The sequence below is a fragment of the Typha latifolia genome, chromosome 10 (assembly GCF_019914945.1).
Source record: "Typha latifolia isolate L0001 chromosome 10, TyphaL0001v2, whole genome shotgun sequence".
In the NCBI taxonomy this organism is placed as follows: domain Eukaryota; kingdom Viridiplantae; phylum Streptophyta; class Magnoliopsida; order Poales; family Typhaceae; genus Typha; species Typha latifolia.
Genome location: NC_133095.1, coordinates 9,820,518 through 9,839,483, shown reverse-complemented (window position 1 = coordinate 9,839,483; position 18,966 = coordinate 9,820,518). Strand labels below are relative to the sequence as shown.

Genomic DNA, 18,966 nt, shown 5'->3' with positions numbered 1-18,966 from the left:
TGGTTTTAGTTTGTTATGGTTTGAAATAAATGTCAAAACTAGAAAATTTAGTAGTTTTAGTCTTAACCAATGAGTTTTAACTTTAGTTTTCATTGAGTTTTAGTCCTTACGGTCTCATCTCGGGTGAAACTTTAAACTATTTTAACCTCACGGCATAATATAATAGAGAATATTTTGCTACTTTCAAAGATAAAAAAATGAAATACCCTCATTTTATTTTAAAAATTGATTGCCTTAAAAAGAATTACTCAATCAAATATATTAAGGCCATTTTGCACGTGTGTATATATATATATAGCTTAACTCTTATATATGGTAATAGATTGTTAAATAAAATTGAATGAAAAGAAAATTAAAAGTGTCGAATGATAAATATTTGGTTTATACTCCCTTATAATTTGGTATAAAATCAATTCATCTCTACTTCATTTTGCATCACTTAAACCACTTTTTATTTCTTACTCATGTGAAACTAATGATGTCATTAACAAAATATAATACAAAAATGGCCCTATTATCTTTGTTAAACTCTAATCTATTGAGAATTTTTGTTTAAACAACAATAGTCCTTCCTTCTTATCTTATATTTGATTAGATGTAGATTTTAACTCATTTCTTAGTTTATATGTGATGATAGAGGGATATTTAGTCTATAAACATTGAGACAATGTATATATCGAATGCCCCCATTGTTAGACAATAATCTATTAAGAGAGAAGAAATTTTATTTAAACAACAATATCCCTTACTTCTTATCTTATACTTGATTAGATGTGAATTCTAATCAAAGTTCAAACAGTCGGGATTGGATCAAGATCAGCCTTCCGAGAAAATGATATGTATCGGCCGAATCGACTGTATCGGTCGCTTGATCAGATTAGACTTTTTTTAATTATATAAATTCTAAATATTATTTAAAAATATAGAAAAAATTTCTAAATTTTTTCTAATTTTTTTCTTCCAAAAATGATAAAAAAATAAGAAAAGAAAGAAAGAAAAACTATAGTGTAGTGAAAAAAAAGAAGAGATTAGAGAGAGTAAGTGGAAGAAAATTAAATAAAAAAAAGGAAAAACTTTAGTGTAGTGAAGAGGAAGAAGAAAAGAGAAGAAAAAGAGAGCGGAAGAAATAAAAAAAATTAAGAGAGAAATAAAGAAATAAAATTAAAATATTATATACTAGAGTTCGTCAGAGTTAAATCTGTGTCGCTTAGATCTCTTCATAAGAGAAATAATGAGTATATGGTAAAGAGAGAGAGAGTTTGGATCAGACATAGATTGGGATTGGTTGATTTTGCTAACCATGATTTTAACTCATTCTTTAGTTTATATGTGCTGATAAAAGAATATTTAGTCCATAAACTATGAGAAAGGGTTTTCCGGAAGTTTAGTGGAACTGTTAGTTGTGATGAAAAACTTGGGGCTATTTGGTTTCTTGTATATAGAAATACATATGCATTACGAAATATATATTTCTCTAGATAGATTATTTGGTTGATTCTGTTTTATAATGCTGTATTTGTTAAACACATATTTGGTTTGTTGTATTTTATAATAATATACTTAGTAAATAAGTACTAATTATTATATTTTATAATACTATTTTGACATTATAATTATAAATATTTGGTTGTATTTCTTAGAACTAAAAGATTGAAACTATATTCTCAACTAAAAGAAAATTAAATTTTAGTTGAAATAAAAAATCAAATTTCAGTTGAAATGAAAGAAGAGAGATGGGTTAAGTTAGGCTAGATGCAGTCTTTTCGCATCGAGTTAGATCAAATGGGTGCCAAAAAGTTGCATATGAGTTTAACCAATTTTTTTAAATATAATTTTTTAAATTTGATACACCAAAACCAAACAATAGTTTTTAAGTTAGACATTGTATTTATTAATGCAGTATTTATAAAAACCTCCAAGGAAACAGCCCCTTAGTTTCATATTACTCATAAGTAGAGAAGTTAAGTGAATTTATGCCAAACTACACATGTAAAATGAATTTAACCCTAAATATTTGAATGACAGGAGTGAATGATAATTAAGGAAAAATAGGGTGTTTTTGATAAATTTGTGCAAACAAAGAAAAGAGACTCAATATATGCGCATTAAAGCCTCCTCCTTCTTTTGCTCTGCCCTAACTGCTCTATTCTACCTATTTTCGTCCGGATATATCTCTGGTAATCTCTCCTCTCTCTTTCTCTCTCCCTCTCCTCCTCCACCACTGCTTTGTTTCGAGTTCCTCTCTCTCCTTCTCTCTATCCAACGCCGCTTCATCGCGATCGATTTGAGATGGTAAGTTGTTCTCTTGGTTCTGTTTTCTTCTCGTAGTTTCCTTTCAATTTCCATGGGTCATAGAGAATGATCATGCCGTGTGAGATTTTCCTTTTAAGTCTGAAGCATGATTTCTTACTGAGGTGGCTGGATTAGGTGTGGGATGGAAAAGTTAAGTTAGGTTTTTATATAGTCACTCGCTTTCTTCCTATGCCAAGAGAACATGGCCAGGCACCAATTTGTCAGATTAATGAGCTGGAGTAGAAGGAAAGGATTGTTACATTATGTCGATCAATTACTTCAAAGACAACCTTATTAATTATCTTTTCTTGTATTTCTTCCTGGTTATTCAACAATTGAGATCTGCGATCTTGCCAATTTTTTAGAGGTTTAGAGTTTGTTGTTCTGTTGAAGCATTGGCCCTACTTCTTGTTTGTGATTCATAATAATAAGAATGAGCTATTGTACCGACATAATGAGATTCTATCTTGTAGCCTAGAGTGTTGCTTGCCGACTGTTCTTTCCATAAATATAATTTTATATACTGATTAGATAAAGGGTTTGATACAGTGAGTTCTAAGAATACATCAATAATTTTTCTGCATAAGCTTGTTTTTTGAGTTTTTATTTTAGTTGTTGTTGTCGATAAAACCAGCAAACTTTGAGTTGGAAATTTGCAGATTGAACTGCATAAGTTGATGTGTATTTTGTCTGCATATGTATGATGGATCTATTTTTTTTTTTTTTTGCTATGCTCAGATGCCTTGAGCTTCTAGGTTAGGCAATAGAACAGTATTTCAGCTTTAAATTATACATTTCTACCAGAATGGAAGTATTTGAACATACAAGTTGCTTTTAATCATGTAAAATCTGCTATTATACAACACTAACGAATTTTGAGGTAGAAGTTTCTACATGGAAGTATTATGTAGAAATTCATGTACTTTTATCTATGCTTCTGCTTTGATATCTTCCCCATGCTTTAAGCTTCTAGATAAATCACTAGAATTGTCTTTCAGTGACATTATACTTTTTTTCTAGTTGGATTTATTTTAGATATGAAGAATTGTTGTAACTTTGCCTCAACTTTCAAGTTATGTCTTCTTCTGTTTGCCTCAACTTTCAAGTTATGTCTTCTTCTGGTTGTCTCAACTTTCAAGTTTTATGTCTTCTTCTGATTGGACACATCTCTTGCGCATTTTTCAGTCAGGACGGAAAGAAACAGTGCTTGATTTGGCGAAGTTTGTTGACAAGGGTGTCCAGGTCAAGCTTACTGGGGGTAGACAAGGTTTCTAGCTACACCTCTGATGTACCTTAAACTACATAGCTGTTACAGGTTTTATCATGCACTGACTTATTGGGTGATTCACTTCTTAATTTGTTATTATTTTCTATTTCTACAACCTAATATGTTTACAAAGCAACATTACATGAGAACTCGGTATTGGATGAATAATTGCATATATTTCCTGAAGTGGTCATATCAGACTTCAGAAGGAGGTCTACTCTCTTTCTTCTAGGTTTTGAAAAGTGGTTTTAGCGGTCGCCTTGGCGGGGCGCGGCACCGACCTGCTATGCGCCCATATTATGCGTTTGGATTGTATTATAGCATTTTGGTGGGCTGATTTGTCACTTGGTAGGCCGATTTGTCACTTGGCAGGCTTGACGGGTTGAATATGCGGGTCAGATGAGAATAGGTCAAGTAGTAGTTAAGTTAAAAAAAAACCTCGAATGACCTCTAAATCCTCAATCTGAATATATTTTAGAATTTTGGTAGCAATTTAGACAGAAAGCTATATGTTGAAACATACACTGGCCTATAGAGTTAGCAAAACACAAACTTGGCCAAGTTATGACTTTTGAGTTGGGGTGAAAACGGATCAGATTGAATAGTGCCTAACTCAAATCAGGATTCATATTTTTTATCCGGATATATCAGATAGCAAAATTTAAAATCATATCCTACTAAATGGATACAAATATATGACAAATCTTAAAGTTTTCATCATAACACACTTTTTACATTCCTTACTAGAGCAAGATATCAACTTGAAATTGTTGCAAAAATTACAACCTGTAGCACAAATCGTTATCTAACAAATATTACAGTAATAACACACTACATTGACTACAATCACAACATTGCAAATTGTGCATTTTTTCATCATACCATGCTCTTGACATTCCATATTAGAGTAAGATATCAAATTAAAACTATATATATTGGTATAATCTAGGACTAAGATTTGAAAAATTCCTTAAACAATTCATTGTCTGTGACATATCTATGGATCCAGAAAACATTTCCCTCTTCTCTTTGTACAGTTTTAGACATGCAAGCATCAAAACAAATTAAAAGAACTGCAAACCCCAGAGCAATCTCTTGCGTGTGCGCTTATGTATCATTACATGTCCACATTAAAACAACTGCAAACCCTAGAAAAATCAATCAAAATCCAATCATCCCCAAAGCAATTTCTAATTAAAAAAGTGCAAGAAAAGATTAAAATGAAGAAATAAAGACCTAGATGTTTGCATAGATCTTTCTGGTCACTTTGTGCTTAAGAAGCTTTCACAATCCAAGTTTCCCTCTCCTTCCATCAATTCCCTTGTCGTGCTGGTAAAGCTGTGCTTGGTAGTGAGATCAAGAAAGATGATAGAGATGATAAATATGGAACCTCAAGGCCCAATATACAGAGATGTAGGAGTGACTCATAGATCGAGGAAAATGTTCTCATCTTCCTTGCCGATGGTAAGGGTGACCTCCTCAAGCTTTATAATCGACGCAATATGAGCACCAGTGTCCTCTTCGTTGTAGACGACCTACTCAGAGGTCTCCTCCTCATCTCCGATGCTTGGGAGTGAGGGAGAGAGATGGAGATGGGTAGGGAGTGAGGGAGAGTTGAGAGAGATGAAGAGGAGGTGAGGGCCAGTGAGGTTGCGAGATGGTGGCGGCGGCCGACAGAGAGTGGTGGCGCTAGAGGAGATAAAGATGGTGAGGTCGGAGGGAGTTTCATGGCGATTAGGGCATAGACGATAGGAAGAGTCAAGATGAAGAGGGCAATAGGGTAGAAGTTTATTAGGGAGTTAATGGGTTGGGTTTACGGGTAGGATATATATTTAAAACTTATGCGGGTAAATAGATATGCGATATCCGTAACCGTATCTGAAAAAACCTACCTGACCCGTATCCGTATCCGTATTCGTTTTCTTTTTTAAAGAATCCACTCGTATCCGAATTCGAGTCGGGTAGAGTTTTCTTTAACCCGAATTTGATCTGGGTCAAGTCGGGTATTGGGTTGGGTCGAAGTTAATCTAACCTTTTTTCACCCCTACTTCTAAGGAATGCATAATCAAATGTGTCATGATTTAGTGGGTCAAACCTGGCCGGTATTTACTTGACAACATAGCCAAAAAAAGGATTTACTTTAATCGAGGCTATAGTTTGAGGCTCCTAAATTGTTGCCTTTTGATTATGTTCTTTTCTAAGATACAGAGACAACAATATAAAAGGTTGACTGTTGTTGCAATGTACTCCAAGTTGTGAATTTTTGGCTTTTCCAGAAAACAACATTTAGCCTGCTAGCCACTTGTCTATTGGTAGTGACTAACTTCCTTTTCAGTAGTCTACAATGTCTAGTCATTTATAAGACTACAAGTTGAACCCAAGTTGTCTAAAACTTTTATTTCTTGCAGTCACAGGGACTTTGAAAGGCTATGACCAACTACTAAACTTGGTGCTTGATGAAGCAATTGAATTTCTAAGAGGTACTTCAATGTGTCTCAAGTTTCAACTTATATGTATATTAATCAAGAAATTCAACTCATCCATTTTTCTTCTCAGGAACTCCTGTCTTACTCTTATGAGTGATATTTCTCGCATGTCCGCATTTCTTAACTGCATTATTTGGTTATCAATTACAGAATCAAGCTACACACTTCGAGTACTTCGTCTATAAATTAATAAATTCTATAAGTACACAAGCAACGCAAGCCAAACAACTAGTTATCTAAACTTTTGAAAGATTGCAATGAAGCATCTATTTAGAACTTGAATGAAGTATCTCATGTGATTTTGTTCTATTATGCAGATCCTGATGATCCACTGAAGACTACTGACCAGACTAGGCGCCTTGGTCTTATAGTATGTTTTCTTTCATATTCTTTATTTTCTCTTTGCATCCATTGGCTTCATATTTCATTCTGGGATTGCTTGACGAAATTGAATTCTATATAAATGCATCGCTTATTGCAGGTTTGTAGGGGAACTGCGGTCATGCTCGTATCGCCAACTGATGGAACGGATGAGATTGCTAATCCGTTTGTTCAGCCAGATGGGGCATAAGGTGTTCTTTAAAATGTCCAGCTGTGTCTTTGATTTTGTGTACTTTATTATGAGGTAATGTTGGAGAAGAGTTTTCCAATGTGGAGTATTTCGACTTGTATCTTAATGGTATTTCCGTAAGCTGGAAGAAAAACTAAATCTAGGTAAAATATCTCAAAGAGTTGAGTTCACATACAAAGTTATTTAACATATGTATCATTTGGAAAGATTAGTTTCAGTTTGCTCTTTGGTTTAATGATATATAAATATGTCCGTATGCTAATTGTCCATCTCTCATGTACCATCAATTCTAATACCCTAAAAAAACTGTGCTATATTGCTGCTTTGCAGGTATACCCCTCAAAATGTCCTATTGTGTAGATGCTCTTGTAAATTTTACCTATGCATATATACACTTTAAAGACAATTGCTAGCTCATGTGAAGAAAAAGAAAACAAAGTGCGTAAAGTACATTAATTTGATAAAACATTTTAAAATTAAACCCCAAAACATTAAATTTTTAATGAAGAAAACATAATGCTTTTAAAAACTGAAATTTTAGAGAGAGAAAATATAGATAGACTAAGTTTAGATAATATGGAAAGCAAATGTTGAAATCCAAGTCCAAGTCAGAGATCAAAATTAATACAAAGCAAGTAGGCGATGGAGATAGAAACTCCAGTCCTAGTAAGGTTAGCAAAGTTGAATCTTTCTAGGACTAGGAAAACTGAGTACTAACTCAAACTATAGAAAATCAAACATAAGTTGGAAAGTAAAAACTAAGAGCAGAAAATGCAAAGCTGAGAATGAATAGGAAAAATAAAAACATGGCAATTTTGTATCTATTCGGACCCTTAGAAAATTTTATAGATGAACTCTCCTTAATAACTAGTTCATAAAGTTTTTTAATTTTATGCTCATTTTGATTTTATGCAAGAGCTTTGAATTGAAAAAAATGCTGCAAATGTTTCTACTTTTGTTTAAGAAAATATACCCACATCATTCTAATATAATCATCAATAGAAGATGAAAAATGAAATATCTTTTGTCATCAGCGCATGCACTAATTCCAGTAGGCTTTTAGCTGGATGTTGAAGAAATGGAAGTCTATGCATCTTCCCATTGATGCAACCTTGGCATACTTAATTTTTGTTTTCCAGTGTAGAAAGTCCAATCAACATATTCTTTTGCTTTAGTAATTGTAGCCCTTTGTAGTTGACTACTTTCAACAATCATGTCTAGAATGCCATAAATTTGTTTATCAAAACTTTAGCATTTAATGCAACACTGTCAATAATTACCATTATGAAAGGAAAATACTTTGTTTTAGCTCATTTCAAATACTGCCACAGTTTGATTATTCTTCTTATTGTTAATTTAGCATGATTATTCTATATCAAAATTAGGACAAAAAGAACATCATTAATAAACTTTCTTTTACGATTTTTCCTCCCTCTATATGGACAACAATTATTCTCTTAACCAGGCTTTTTGTACCTTTCCATCTCTAAGTTTCATATGAGGTGATGCTTAGATTAAGTTCCACAAACATATCACTATTTTCTATCATGTGGTTATCGGCTTACTTATATTCAAGTATTGTATTCATGCATGAAAGTAATTGGTTAGTTCCTTAGTAAAGTTTGATTCATCCTTTTCTTTTAATATCTTGATAGTAGTTGTTTCATGATTGGACTTTTTGTATATGCAACATGGAGAGTTAAGAATGACCAAATTTTTGTTCAAATCTTTTTTCTCTTTTCCCTTGCTCAGATTTATTGTCCCTCAACCCAATATGAGAACTTTTGATTGAAAATCTTGCTCAGCCGGCAGGATAGATGACCTGCTAATTCTTTGCTCATGTGGTTAAAGAGAACTCCACATTTTATGGAGATCACATTCTCATCCTTTTGGAATTCATTTCTCAAAGATATCCCAAGCTTTATGGATTTCCTTACCTCTTGCCAGATGAACTGAAATGCACTTGCATCTCTTTTGATAGAAGCTTTGTATTGCTTTTGTTGTGCATAAATCAATTAGAAGAATTTCCTTCCTGAAAAAATGAAGATGGTTTTCATTTGGCTACTCCAAAAGTCATAATGTTATAGAGGAAGGATGATTTTTTTTTTAAAATTCTTTATGAAAAATAGAAGATATTATAAGTGACTTGATACTCTCTAACTCATAGTTCACTCTATTTATAGATACATAACAATATCTTCTTCATTGTCTTGACACACTGACTGCATAGTTATCCATTTTTTTTTTTTATTCTTAATACTTCTTCAAGAAGGAAAAAGAAAAGTTTATATACTAGATATTAAAATGCCAAAAGACCATCCTTTATCTTGGCATGGAATTATGTATCTATTGAAAACATGGGATACTAATAATCCATGAAAATATCTCATCTTTGTCCTACAGAATGCATGTGAACAAAGACAATGTTTGCAAAGTGAGTGAGTGGCCATATATTGATAAACCTGAACGTATAGCTTATTTAACACCTAATTAGTTGGAGTAATGTTCTTACAGCGGCGTAAATCCAAGAACAAAGGATTACACTGTTGATTTTATTGGCCCCTTTCCTTTTCAAGTAGACTAAGAGCAAATCCAAGTTGATAAGAATTAGTAACCATTTATGTAGGAGGAACTGACCACCATTGTCTATTGCAGAGCAGCAGCAGAAGAGAAGCTTCAAACATATATCTTAGATTTATCTTGGTCTCACATGATATCTTTCCAAGGGATGTGGGCGATCTTAGGGCCAGTCCTCACCGTTTGGACTTCGGCACTGCTCCTTCAAGACTGGGCACCCAGATATTCTAATATCGGTCAGTGACTTAGGAAGATCCGGCGGTGACAAGATGCCAGGGCAATTCACAAGTAGTAGATTGTTGAGAGACTTGGATAAATGTACGGGTAATGATTAGATACCATGGCAATTTCGAAGCTCTAGGTTGATGAGAGACTTTGGTAGACGCTCCGGCAATGACGAGATACCAGGGCAATTCCAAAGTCGTAGGTTGCTGAGCGACTCAGGTAGATGTATTGGCAATGATGAGATCCTAGGGCATTGCCAAAGCTTTAGGTTGTGGAGAGACTCAGGTAGATGCTTTTGCAACGATGAGATATTGGGGCAATTCCAAATATGTAAGTTGTTGAGCGACTCAGGCAGACACTCCAGCAACAACGAGATATTAGGAGAATGTGTAAGCTCTAGGTTGCTAAGCGACTCAGGTAGATGCTCTGGCAATGATGAGATACCACGACAATTTACAACCACTAGGTTGTTGAGCGACTCAGGTAGATGCTCCGATAATGATAAAATACCAGGGCAATTCAAAAGCTCTAGCTTGCTGAGTGACTTTGGCAGATGCACAGGCAATAATGAGATACTAGGGCAAGGAATGATGCCTAGTATATTAAGCGACTTACAATTACTTATCACTAACTCCTTAAGACTTTGAGGAAGCAAAGAAAATGTTCTGAGGTTGGGGAGATTCAAAATTTGTAGCTTGCGGCAATAAGGAAACAAGTTGCTCACGGGTGGAAGAACTTCCAAGGAGGTGCACCGATCAAGCGTGAGAGACTGTAGATTTTGTAGGTATCCTTCTTGTAGCAACCAATTGGGGAACTTGCAAGACTGGCAGCCATGGATAGTCAGTTCTATTAGATTAGGACATGGTTGAAGGCTTTCAAGCACCTCCATATCCAAATCCCTTCGGTGGTCACTCGCGTCGTTGTAGCCCCACTCCGAATGCAAATTCTAGAGATGTTTCTTATCTTTGAGATTGGCTTCAAGAGCCTTGCCCTTGCCTTCGACGTTCTGCAAATAAGAAATAGTTAGCGATCCTTGGAGCTCATTCAGGTCCATCAGCTGACCTATATCATACCCTTTGGCCTTCTTTACATGAAATTACGGTAATTTTTGGAGGGAAGTTAAGCGCTCTATATCGGGCAATGTTGTTAGCACTTTATCATCTCCCTCAAAATGTCGCAAATTGATAAGATTTTTCATACTTCTTGGTAAGCTTACATTACCAGAAAGACTAAGAAGTTGTAAATGGTAAAGCTTACCAAATGTCATAGGCAATTCAACAGCCTTACTCTGAGAAAAAGCTAGGAATCGTAGATGCTTTAGATTTGCTATAAGCTTCATTGTTTCTTTGCTCACATCAGGTAGCATCAAAACACGTAGTTTCTTAAGCTTCCCAATTGCTGCAATAAGATGATCAATGGCACTGGGGCTAAGTGAATCATCCATGATAAGAGTATGTAGGTTTTCCAATTTATTGAAGCCCATGTTGTTTTTCCTTGAACTTTCATATGAGATATACATATGACGAATTGTTGGAGAGATTTCTTTTACTTGATCATTTTCTATTCTCAAGCAATCTTCTTTTGAAAGATTTTCAGCCAAATCATGAAATAAATCATGCATATAATATTGTGTATTATCCTCACCATGTTGTAAGAAAGAACCAGATACCAACTCATGAAAGTAATCCATTCCTATGTCCTCCATTCTCTTACTATCCTTCAATGAGCTGATAAAACCTTCAGCCATCCATAGGTGAATCATCTCTTCGACTTTGAAACTGTGACCTTTAGGGAATTAGACTAAAATAACTGCAAGGGAGCATCTAGATGTTGATAACTCCATAGTAGAGCTTGGTGAGTATGATGCAAATTATCTTCCTTAAGAGCATTTCTCCAAAATTTGACCTCCAACCTTTTACTCAGTTGACCACCCACTGCTTTTGCTGCCAAAGGAGATCTATGCAGTTCTTGTACAATCTGCTTTCCTATATTCTCTAGCTCCTCCTGTAGATTTGAGTCATTTAATTTGGTGCCACCAAAAGCATGAAGCATGAAAAGAGAAATAATATTACTCTCTTCAAGATCCCCTAACACCATATTATATTGGGAGCGCCACTGGCAAATTATCTGTTCTTGTAGTCACAAGAATCTTGCTTCCCCTCTTCATAGATGTAGCTAGAGGAGCAAGAAATTTCTGGTCTCATTCATTGATTTGTCGAACCAAATATCATCTAATACAAGCAATACTTTCTTTGATTTTAGCATATCAAAAAGATTACTTTGTAGTGTGTCCAGAAACTCAAGAGGGGGCATTCGAGCTTACTTTGTAGTGCAATAGACTCTATCATCTCCTTTGTTTGCCTAATAATGTCGAGCTTGCGATACACGCAGACCCACATCTTGATATCAAAATGGTTGACTACCCTCTGATCATTGTAGATGATTTGTGCAAGAGTAGTCTTGCCAACCCCTCCGATTCCCACAATATCAATAGCTGAGTAACTCTCTCCAGGTTTAGAAGCTTCAAATGGATCCAATAAATACTTATCTATTATCTCGTCTCGCTCTTTGTCTCGACCGAACACTTTGTGCAAAATGAAGGAAGTGGTGATATTTGGTTGTCCTCCATTCCTCAAATCAGGAGTGATTGTGCCATCTTTAATTGGTATTCCTAAAAGTTCACGGAAAATCTTGGCTTCGTCAATAATTTTCTCTAACTTATTAAGACTTCTCCATAGCCCAATCTTTTGAAGGGACAAGATCCATAATCTAGTGTTTACCTTTCGTACAACTTTCTTGAATTGTTTGAGTGCAGGATGAGTGTTGAGATCGGACACCTTCTCTTTAAGGAGTTGGTATTTGTTCAAGTCCAGCACATCCTCCGCCTCATAAAGAGAATCCTTGAACTTTCTTAGCCACTTCTCCATCATGTTTTTGTGCTCGCTGCTCCTCTCCACAGCTTGGATCATGAGCTGGAGCTGGGGAAGGATGATAGTCTCTAGATCTTGTAGAGTAGTTGAGACACTGACGCCAAGGTAGGAGGAGGCGTAGTTGAGTAGGCTACTAACGATGGGAGAAGCCACCAATTTCATTTCCTCAACTATTAATTTCTCAGCCATAATATTTGGTAAATACTACAATGAACAAAGTGGGAAGATGGAAACACGGAGAAAAGATGGAGAGAACCAAGCAAAAGAAGGTGGTGGATTTAAAGAGAGGGAAATGGTGAGTAGAGCATGAAAAGTATAAGGAATATTCATTGCCAATGATGCTTGAATTAGTGAGGAATAACGTTTTTATATACTTTGCTTCTTTCTTTCTCAAGGAATTAATTGCAACAGTAAGAGTTAGTAAGGATCAGAGGTGTTAGAGGTTTTAAAAAGAATAAAGTTGTGCACATGTGTTCTTTTTTCTTACGTGAGTTACTTCTTAGTAAGGGATAGAATTTTGTTTGCTTCTTTCTTATGTAAAGTTACTCCTTAGTAAGAAATAAGTTGTTAAAGAGGATAAAGTTGTCTACTTGTTTGCTTCTTTCTTCTTGATCAAGGATATAATAGGAATTAGTAAGGATAAAGTTGTTTCACAGAATAAACTGTAATTCCATTAATATGAAATTCTAACGTTTTTGTGTGCTAAATCCTCTATTTGAAACCATAAAGATTTGAAATTTGAAATCGATTTCTTTGAACTTAGAAAAATTGAATAGGTATAATATATTAGATTTTGTAGTTGGCAAATTAAAAATTAAACAAAGTTAGTCATAATGTACTTCTATCTAATTTTTACTGTATGAGTTGTGGCATAACGTCCTATAGAGTTTGAAAGATAAATAAAGTTGGTGCAGCAAGGATTGAAGTTCATTTGAAGTTTGTTCAAAGTAAACAAACTTGTTTGAAGTTCATATGAAGCTTATTTGACCAACTTCAAACGAATTTTGTCCAAGAGTTCTAGAAGATAAAACTGAGTAGTTTGTTCGAACAAACTTCAATTATTCTAACAAGACTTGCTCAAGAGCTCCAAAAAATAACATTATATAGTTTGTCTGAAGGCAAATAAACTTTGAAACCCTGAGAGCTTCAAAAGTCATTCAAAGCAATTTTTAATAGGCTTGTTCGAACATGTTCAAATATGTCGAGAAAAGTTTTCTATTTTTGTCTAGATTAGGGTTTGAAAAGTCTTAACTTTTGGGGGGCTATAAATGGAAAAGTCTTGAAGAATAAAAGATACCACTCGTAAAGGTCAAAAAATCTCATTGGAGATCATTCAAATGAGGAGTTAAAGAGATTAATGTTTCATCTTGTTAAAGTTTCATTATATTGAAGATTTCATTAAACATTGTCTCAAGTGCTAAAGAGGCAAGACTATAACTTTAAAAGTTACCAATGTTCGATACCAAGCATAGGAAGCGGTGCATTGAGGGCGGAGTCAAGTAAAGAACGGTCAAAAAGGCTGTGGATAGTAATAATTGTTCTAGTGCTTGGTTTGCTCATATATTAGATTCATGGTTTTTATTACACTTGATTGATAAAGGGGTTTTCACGTTAAAATCGTTATGTTTGCTTATGCTATTGTGTTTCGTATTTTTTTTTTGTCTCTTATTATTCTAAGTGAAATAGATCTTCTAAAATAATTAAATATTTTTATAATAAAATTCAATGATTTGAGATTGGCTTGAGCAGAATGTATTTCTCACTTAAATTTACCTTTTGTTACATCTTTATTCTTACTGATGGTGAAAAATAAAGTATAAAATAGAACATATTGAAATAAATTTAAAAACCTCTTTCTAGACAACAAGATTGGATGAGTTTCATTTTTATTCCATTATTTGACATATTCATTTCCTAGGGAATCAACTAAATTTTTATTTGAATTAAGTAAAAGAAACGAGGGGTGAAAATAAAACGGATGCGGATCAGATTGTTGTAGCATCATGTTTATATCCAAATTATTTTTTCTGAATTCATATATGGATAGTGAATTTAATCACTATATCTATTAAATACAAAAAACAACATTTGTAGGATATCAGACCTATCCATATTTATTTTTGAATCTGTAAGAACTTTTAGTATTACTAAAATCTATAGCATGATTGATAAATATACAAGAAAAGTAAAGTAGAGATTCACAAAAATAGCGCTTTGATTTGGCTATCAACTATCCATCCAAACTTGATTGCAGACGATTTTAGTAGTTTATGAATATACAGTAGATGCATGAAGTAAATCTACAATTCTAGAACTCAAAATACTTATAATAAGTGTATGAGGTTTTCCATAACTTAATTTGGAGCTACCAAAAGAATAATACACAAAAAGTGAAACAATAATATTCTCTTCAAGATCCCTCAAAGTAATACTATATTAACAAACTATGTTCTTGTAGTCTCCAAGATCTTGCTCGCCTTCTTTTCGGTAGCAACTAAAAATAGCAAGAAGATTCTCATATTCTAACTAATTCATCAATTGGTCGGGGCAAATGTCATCCAAGCATTACTTTCTTAGATTTTATCAAATCTATAAGCATACCTTGTAGCACGTCAAGATTCTTGTAATGGACGCGTTCGTCGGTTGCAGCAGGTTTCTACCATCTTACTTGTGTGGTTAATGATGCCGAGCTTGCAAAACATGGAGACCCACCTCTTAATATTATCGTCGATTACTCTTTGATCATTGCAGAGCTGTGCAAGAGTAATCTTGCAGGAGTAATGGACGAGTAGCTCTTTCTAGTTTGAGAATCTTAAGCTCTTGGTCACACCTAAACACTTCATCTAGAGGTAGGAAGGTGATGACATTTGGTCATCCATCATTCCTCAAATCATTGATTGTTACAGACCGAATATAGGAGATCCACAACAAGAGAGTGTAGGCTTCAATTAGGGTGAATGATGGTAAATTGAGAGGGTGGAAGAAGGGATGATGGCGATGGTGATGTTGAGGAAGATGATGGGCAGCAATGGCGATGATGAAAGGAAATTAATTTACTTCTACTCCTAGATTATCTTACTCTTACTCTTAAAATAAACTCTAGGTTAGAATAATTTCTTAATGCTTGGATGCTTAACAAAATAGCCCAATCTCTCTATAAGAGGTCAGATATAATGAGTCCTACTAAGAATAGCCCTAAAGGCTGACATGACTCGAATTAAAATTTATCTTAAATACTTACATGACTTAATTGGACTTACCTTAAAAGCTTACTTGACTTAACTAGACTTGTCTTAAGAGCTATCATGACTTATTTGGACTTGCCTTAATGACTCTTATGACTAAACTAGACTTCTCTAAAATACTTATATTATAAAATAATTAAAGGATAAATAGATTTGATCAATTCAAAATGTCTTCGTGAATCGATCCTATTAGATTCGGATCACATCATTGATGGTTGTGTCATTTCCTCGCATTCTTAAGAGTTCACACAAGAGTCTTTGTTTTGGCAATAATCCTCTCTAACTTATTCAAACTCTCATTAGCTTAATTTTTGGTGGGGACAAAATGCAAAGCCTAGGGTTACCTTTCATAAATTGTTTGAGCTCAAAAGGACTTATAAGATCCAACACCTTCTCCTTAAGGAGTTGGTATTTGTACAAATCCATCACGCTCTCCACCTTGTAAAGGACATTCTTAAGCTTTCTTAGCCATTTGTAACTCTCCATCGAAATTTTGGTTGAAACCAAAGTGTCAAGAATGTCCAAAGGCCGAAGTAGCATCGTATCGAAGATAGACACAAGAGATACTACGATAATTTGGCATGACTTGAGCTTATCTGTTGTTGAATAAGACTTGAGTTTATCTATTGTTGGACTGATAAGGATAAGTGATAGCTAATAATCTTCAGCTTATATAAGGGCCTAAGCACTTTACTTGTATAATAATTGAAAGTTAGTGAAACGAGATAGAAGTGAGGACTTCACAAAAAAGCGCATCTTCTCTAAGTTATTGAAATCATTTCCTTTTTTTATTTCTACAATATCTTTACTTTGAGACTTATTTCATCTTGTGGAAAAGGTGGAGTGCCGTGTAGACTAGCAAATTGATCAAAAATATTATGTTTATAATAAATAGTATTAGAGACATCTGTGATCCGTTGAAGTGTTGCTGCAATGTTTTCCTCTAAATTTGTTTCATTGATGTCGTGCCCAAGAAGAAGAAGCACCCCAAGCAAGACAAAAGCAAGAAGCTTCTAAGGGAGTTTATACCCACAAAGGATCGTATGTTCACACTTGAGGGCTACTTTTGGCTCGTTGACAATCGGCTAAAGCTATTGGAGAATCTTGACTTTAGCTTCAAAGAAAACATGTAAAGAAAGCCTCGAAGCTGTAGCAACTATCTATGAAGAGCTTTGGTCCAAAGTCAATGAGGTCGGTGATCTCAAGTTGAAAGTAAGTCTTCTTGATGGGGCTATCGCACGTGGAGGTGATGTTGCAAAGAGCACATCTAAAGCCATGTATCTTGGAGCTGTGAGGATTCAAAGGCATGGGCAACATGAAGGAGGTTAACAACTTCCTTTGGGGTATAAAATAGTAACTAAAGGCATTGAGGATAAAGGCGAGGAGATCCAAATTGCATTCATGTACTTTATTGACGACGCCATGATGTGGTGGCGTCGATGACCAATGGAGGTCAAGAAAGGTCTTTGCCATATCGACTCTTGGGTGGACTTGAAGCACAAGCTAAATGCTCAATTCTACCACGAAATATTCCGTTCTTGGCTCAAAAGGACTTGTGGAGGTTGAAGCATAGGGGGACTCTTGCCGATTACGTTGAGGAGTTCACTTGTTTAATGTTGTCCATCTAAAATATGTCAAAAGATGATCATGTATTATTTTTCCTTAATGGATTCAAAAGAGTAGGTGGCTAGAGGTATTAATGACCTCAACTCCTCCATCTCCACTATTGAAAAAATTGCTTGAGTATGAGCAGAGAAACAACCACGTTGCCATGCCAAAATCGTTGATGTTTACTGATGGCAATGGAAATGGCAGCTAGGAAGTCAAGGAAGGTGCCAAAGAGATCTTCAAAAGATGCGACTGAGGGTTGATGCCTTAGCCCCAAAATGAAAAGATTTTCTTCGATGCTTGAGAATAAAAAATTGGGCACGCGATTGCCAAACTAAAAAATTGCATGCTATCCAAGTAACGAGAAAGAGGACATTGGAGAAGACATGATAAAGGAGCTATTTGACTCATCAATGCCATCCAAGGATAGATGATATTAACTGATCTCAGCTACCGACTCAAGATCGGGTGTAGGAGCATAGTCTGTGCTAGTCAGTGAATAATATTCATCAAATATTTGTTTGATGCTGGAAAATTATGAAACTAGTTCATTTTGTAACCTTCTGATCTACTTTTTATTTATTTATATTCAAGCAGTTCTTAGATTCAAACTGTATCTATGTCTAATATCGATGGAGTTATGGTAGTGCTGTTTGGAGGCGGTGGAGATGACCTTGGTTTAGATGGCTAAAAGTGGAGTTACAGGTCTTTAATGGAGTCAAGAACCTAGTGGAGCTGTGGTGGATGGTTTAGATGGTAATGATAGTGATCTATGGTAAGCGAGTGGTGGTGGACGAGGGAGGAAGGTCTAGGGATAAAATTGAGGCAGCGGTGATGCTTACTGCTCGGTGGTGGTGCTTGGCTTGATGGAGGTGGTGGCGGTGCAGACCTGGACGTGGTGGTTCCAAGTAGGGGGTAGCACATGATAAGTAAAGAAGTTTTATGAACCATATATAGACAAATCTGGACTTAAGAAAATTAAAAAATTTAGGTGGTGGTAGCCTCGTGAGCTAGAGTTCTAATGGCTTTAGTTTCACCTAAATCGGAGGTCGAGATGAAAAGATATAAATAAAATAGTAGAGCATTGTCAATGGGGCATAACATAAATATCCGATGTTGCGGTAGTCATCGGAGTGTGGTGGATGGCCATGTAGTAAGGTGGCCGTTGGAGGGAGATGGTGGCTAGGGTTTGAAAGATTGAAAATGGTTACAATCTACTCATAGAAAGATAAGGACATTCTAACGACTATATACAAAGATGAAGACGAAAAAGATAATTTGGCTAAATACAAATTCATTCTATGATTCTAATCAACACATGCCTATTCATATAGGAGTAAAAACCCTAGCGGATCGAATTCATATACAGATTATTTGATTTATTTAAAATTCAAAATAATAAGAAAAAGCTAACTAACTAATATGACTTAACTTAACCAATGTAGTCAAATCGTAACAATCCACCACACTTCTAACACTTTCTTCTTAAGGTGACTAGTATGTGAGTTGGATCTTTCAGTTTACATTATGCTCGTAGGCCCACGGGGTCTGCATGCAGATACGACTCAATTGGTTAACGCATGTCACTAGATTTTTCCACCAATCGTCCTTGGGCTTGAGGTCACGCACATCACATGAGGTGGTTGAATCGGATCACAAAAATTTAGCACGCATCAAGATACATGCACTTCGTCTCTCCTTCTCAATAGCCAAAAACCTAACCTTATGGGTGGCAAAAGATGTCTAGTATATGTAGAGATATTTA

The 18,966-nt window shown here is 35.1% G+C and overlaps 1 protein-coding gene and 1 long non-coding RNA gene across 2 annotated transcripts; one reads left to right on the top strand and one right to left on the bottom strand.

The window, feature by feature from the left end:
• The first annotated feature begins 2,029 nt into the window (after positions 1-2,029).
• LOC140796980 (sm-like protein LSM7) lies at positions 2,030-6,878 on the top strand. The gene is made up of 5 exons (XM_073150212.1): positions 2,030-2,292; positions 3,478-3,559; positions 5,968-6,039; positions 6,363-6,415; positions 6,527-6,878. Exons 1-5 carry the CDS (start codon positions 2,290-2,292, stop codon positions 6,614-6,616), a joined length of 300 nt encoding a protein of 99 aa, XP_073006313.1. The 5' UTR covers positions 2,030-2,289; the 3' UTR covers positions 6,617-6,878.
• A 2,176-nt stretch (positions 6,879-9,054) lies between these two features.
• On the bottom strand, positions 9,055-12,523 carry LOC140796585 (uncharacterized). The gene is made up of 3 exons (XR_012110476.1): positions 12,199-12,523; positions 11,063-12,089; positions 9,055-10,816 (listed from the first exon to the last, which is right to left on the bottom strand). It is a non-coding gene; the product is annotated as an uncharacterized lncRNA (long non-coding RNA).
• Positions 12,524-18,966: the final 6,443 nt, after the last annotated feature.

What these genes read in the sequence shown, in the direction of transcription:
- LOC140796980 (XM_073150212.1), top strand. An exon ending in GCTTACTGGGGGTAGACAAG is followed by an intron (nt 3,560 to 5,967) that starts GTTTCTAGCTAC and finishes TATTTCTTGCAG; the next exon opens with TCACAGGGACTTTGAAAGGC. An exon ending in AGCAATTGAATTTCTAAGAG is followed by an intron (nt 6,040 to 6,362) that starts GTACTTCAATGT and finishes TCTATTATGCAG; the next exon opens with ATCCTGATGATCCACTGAAG.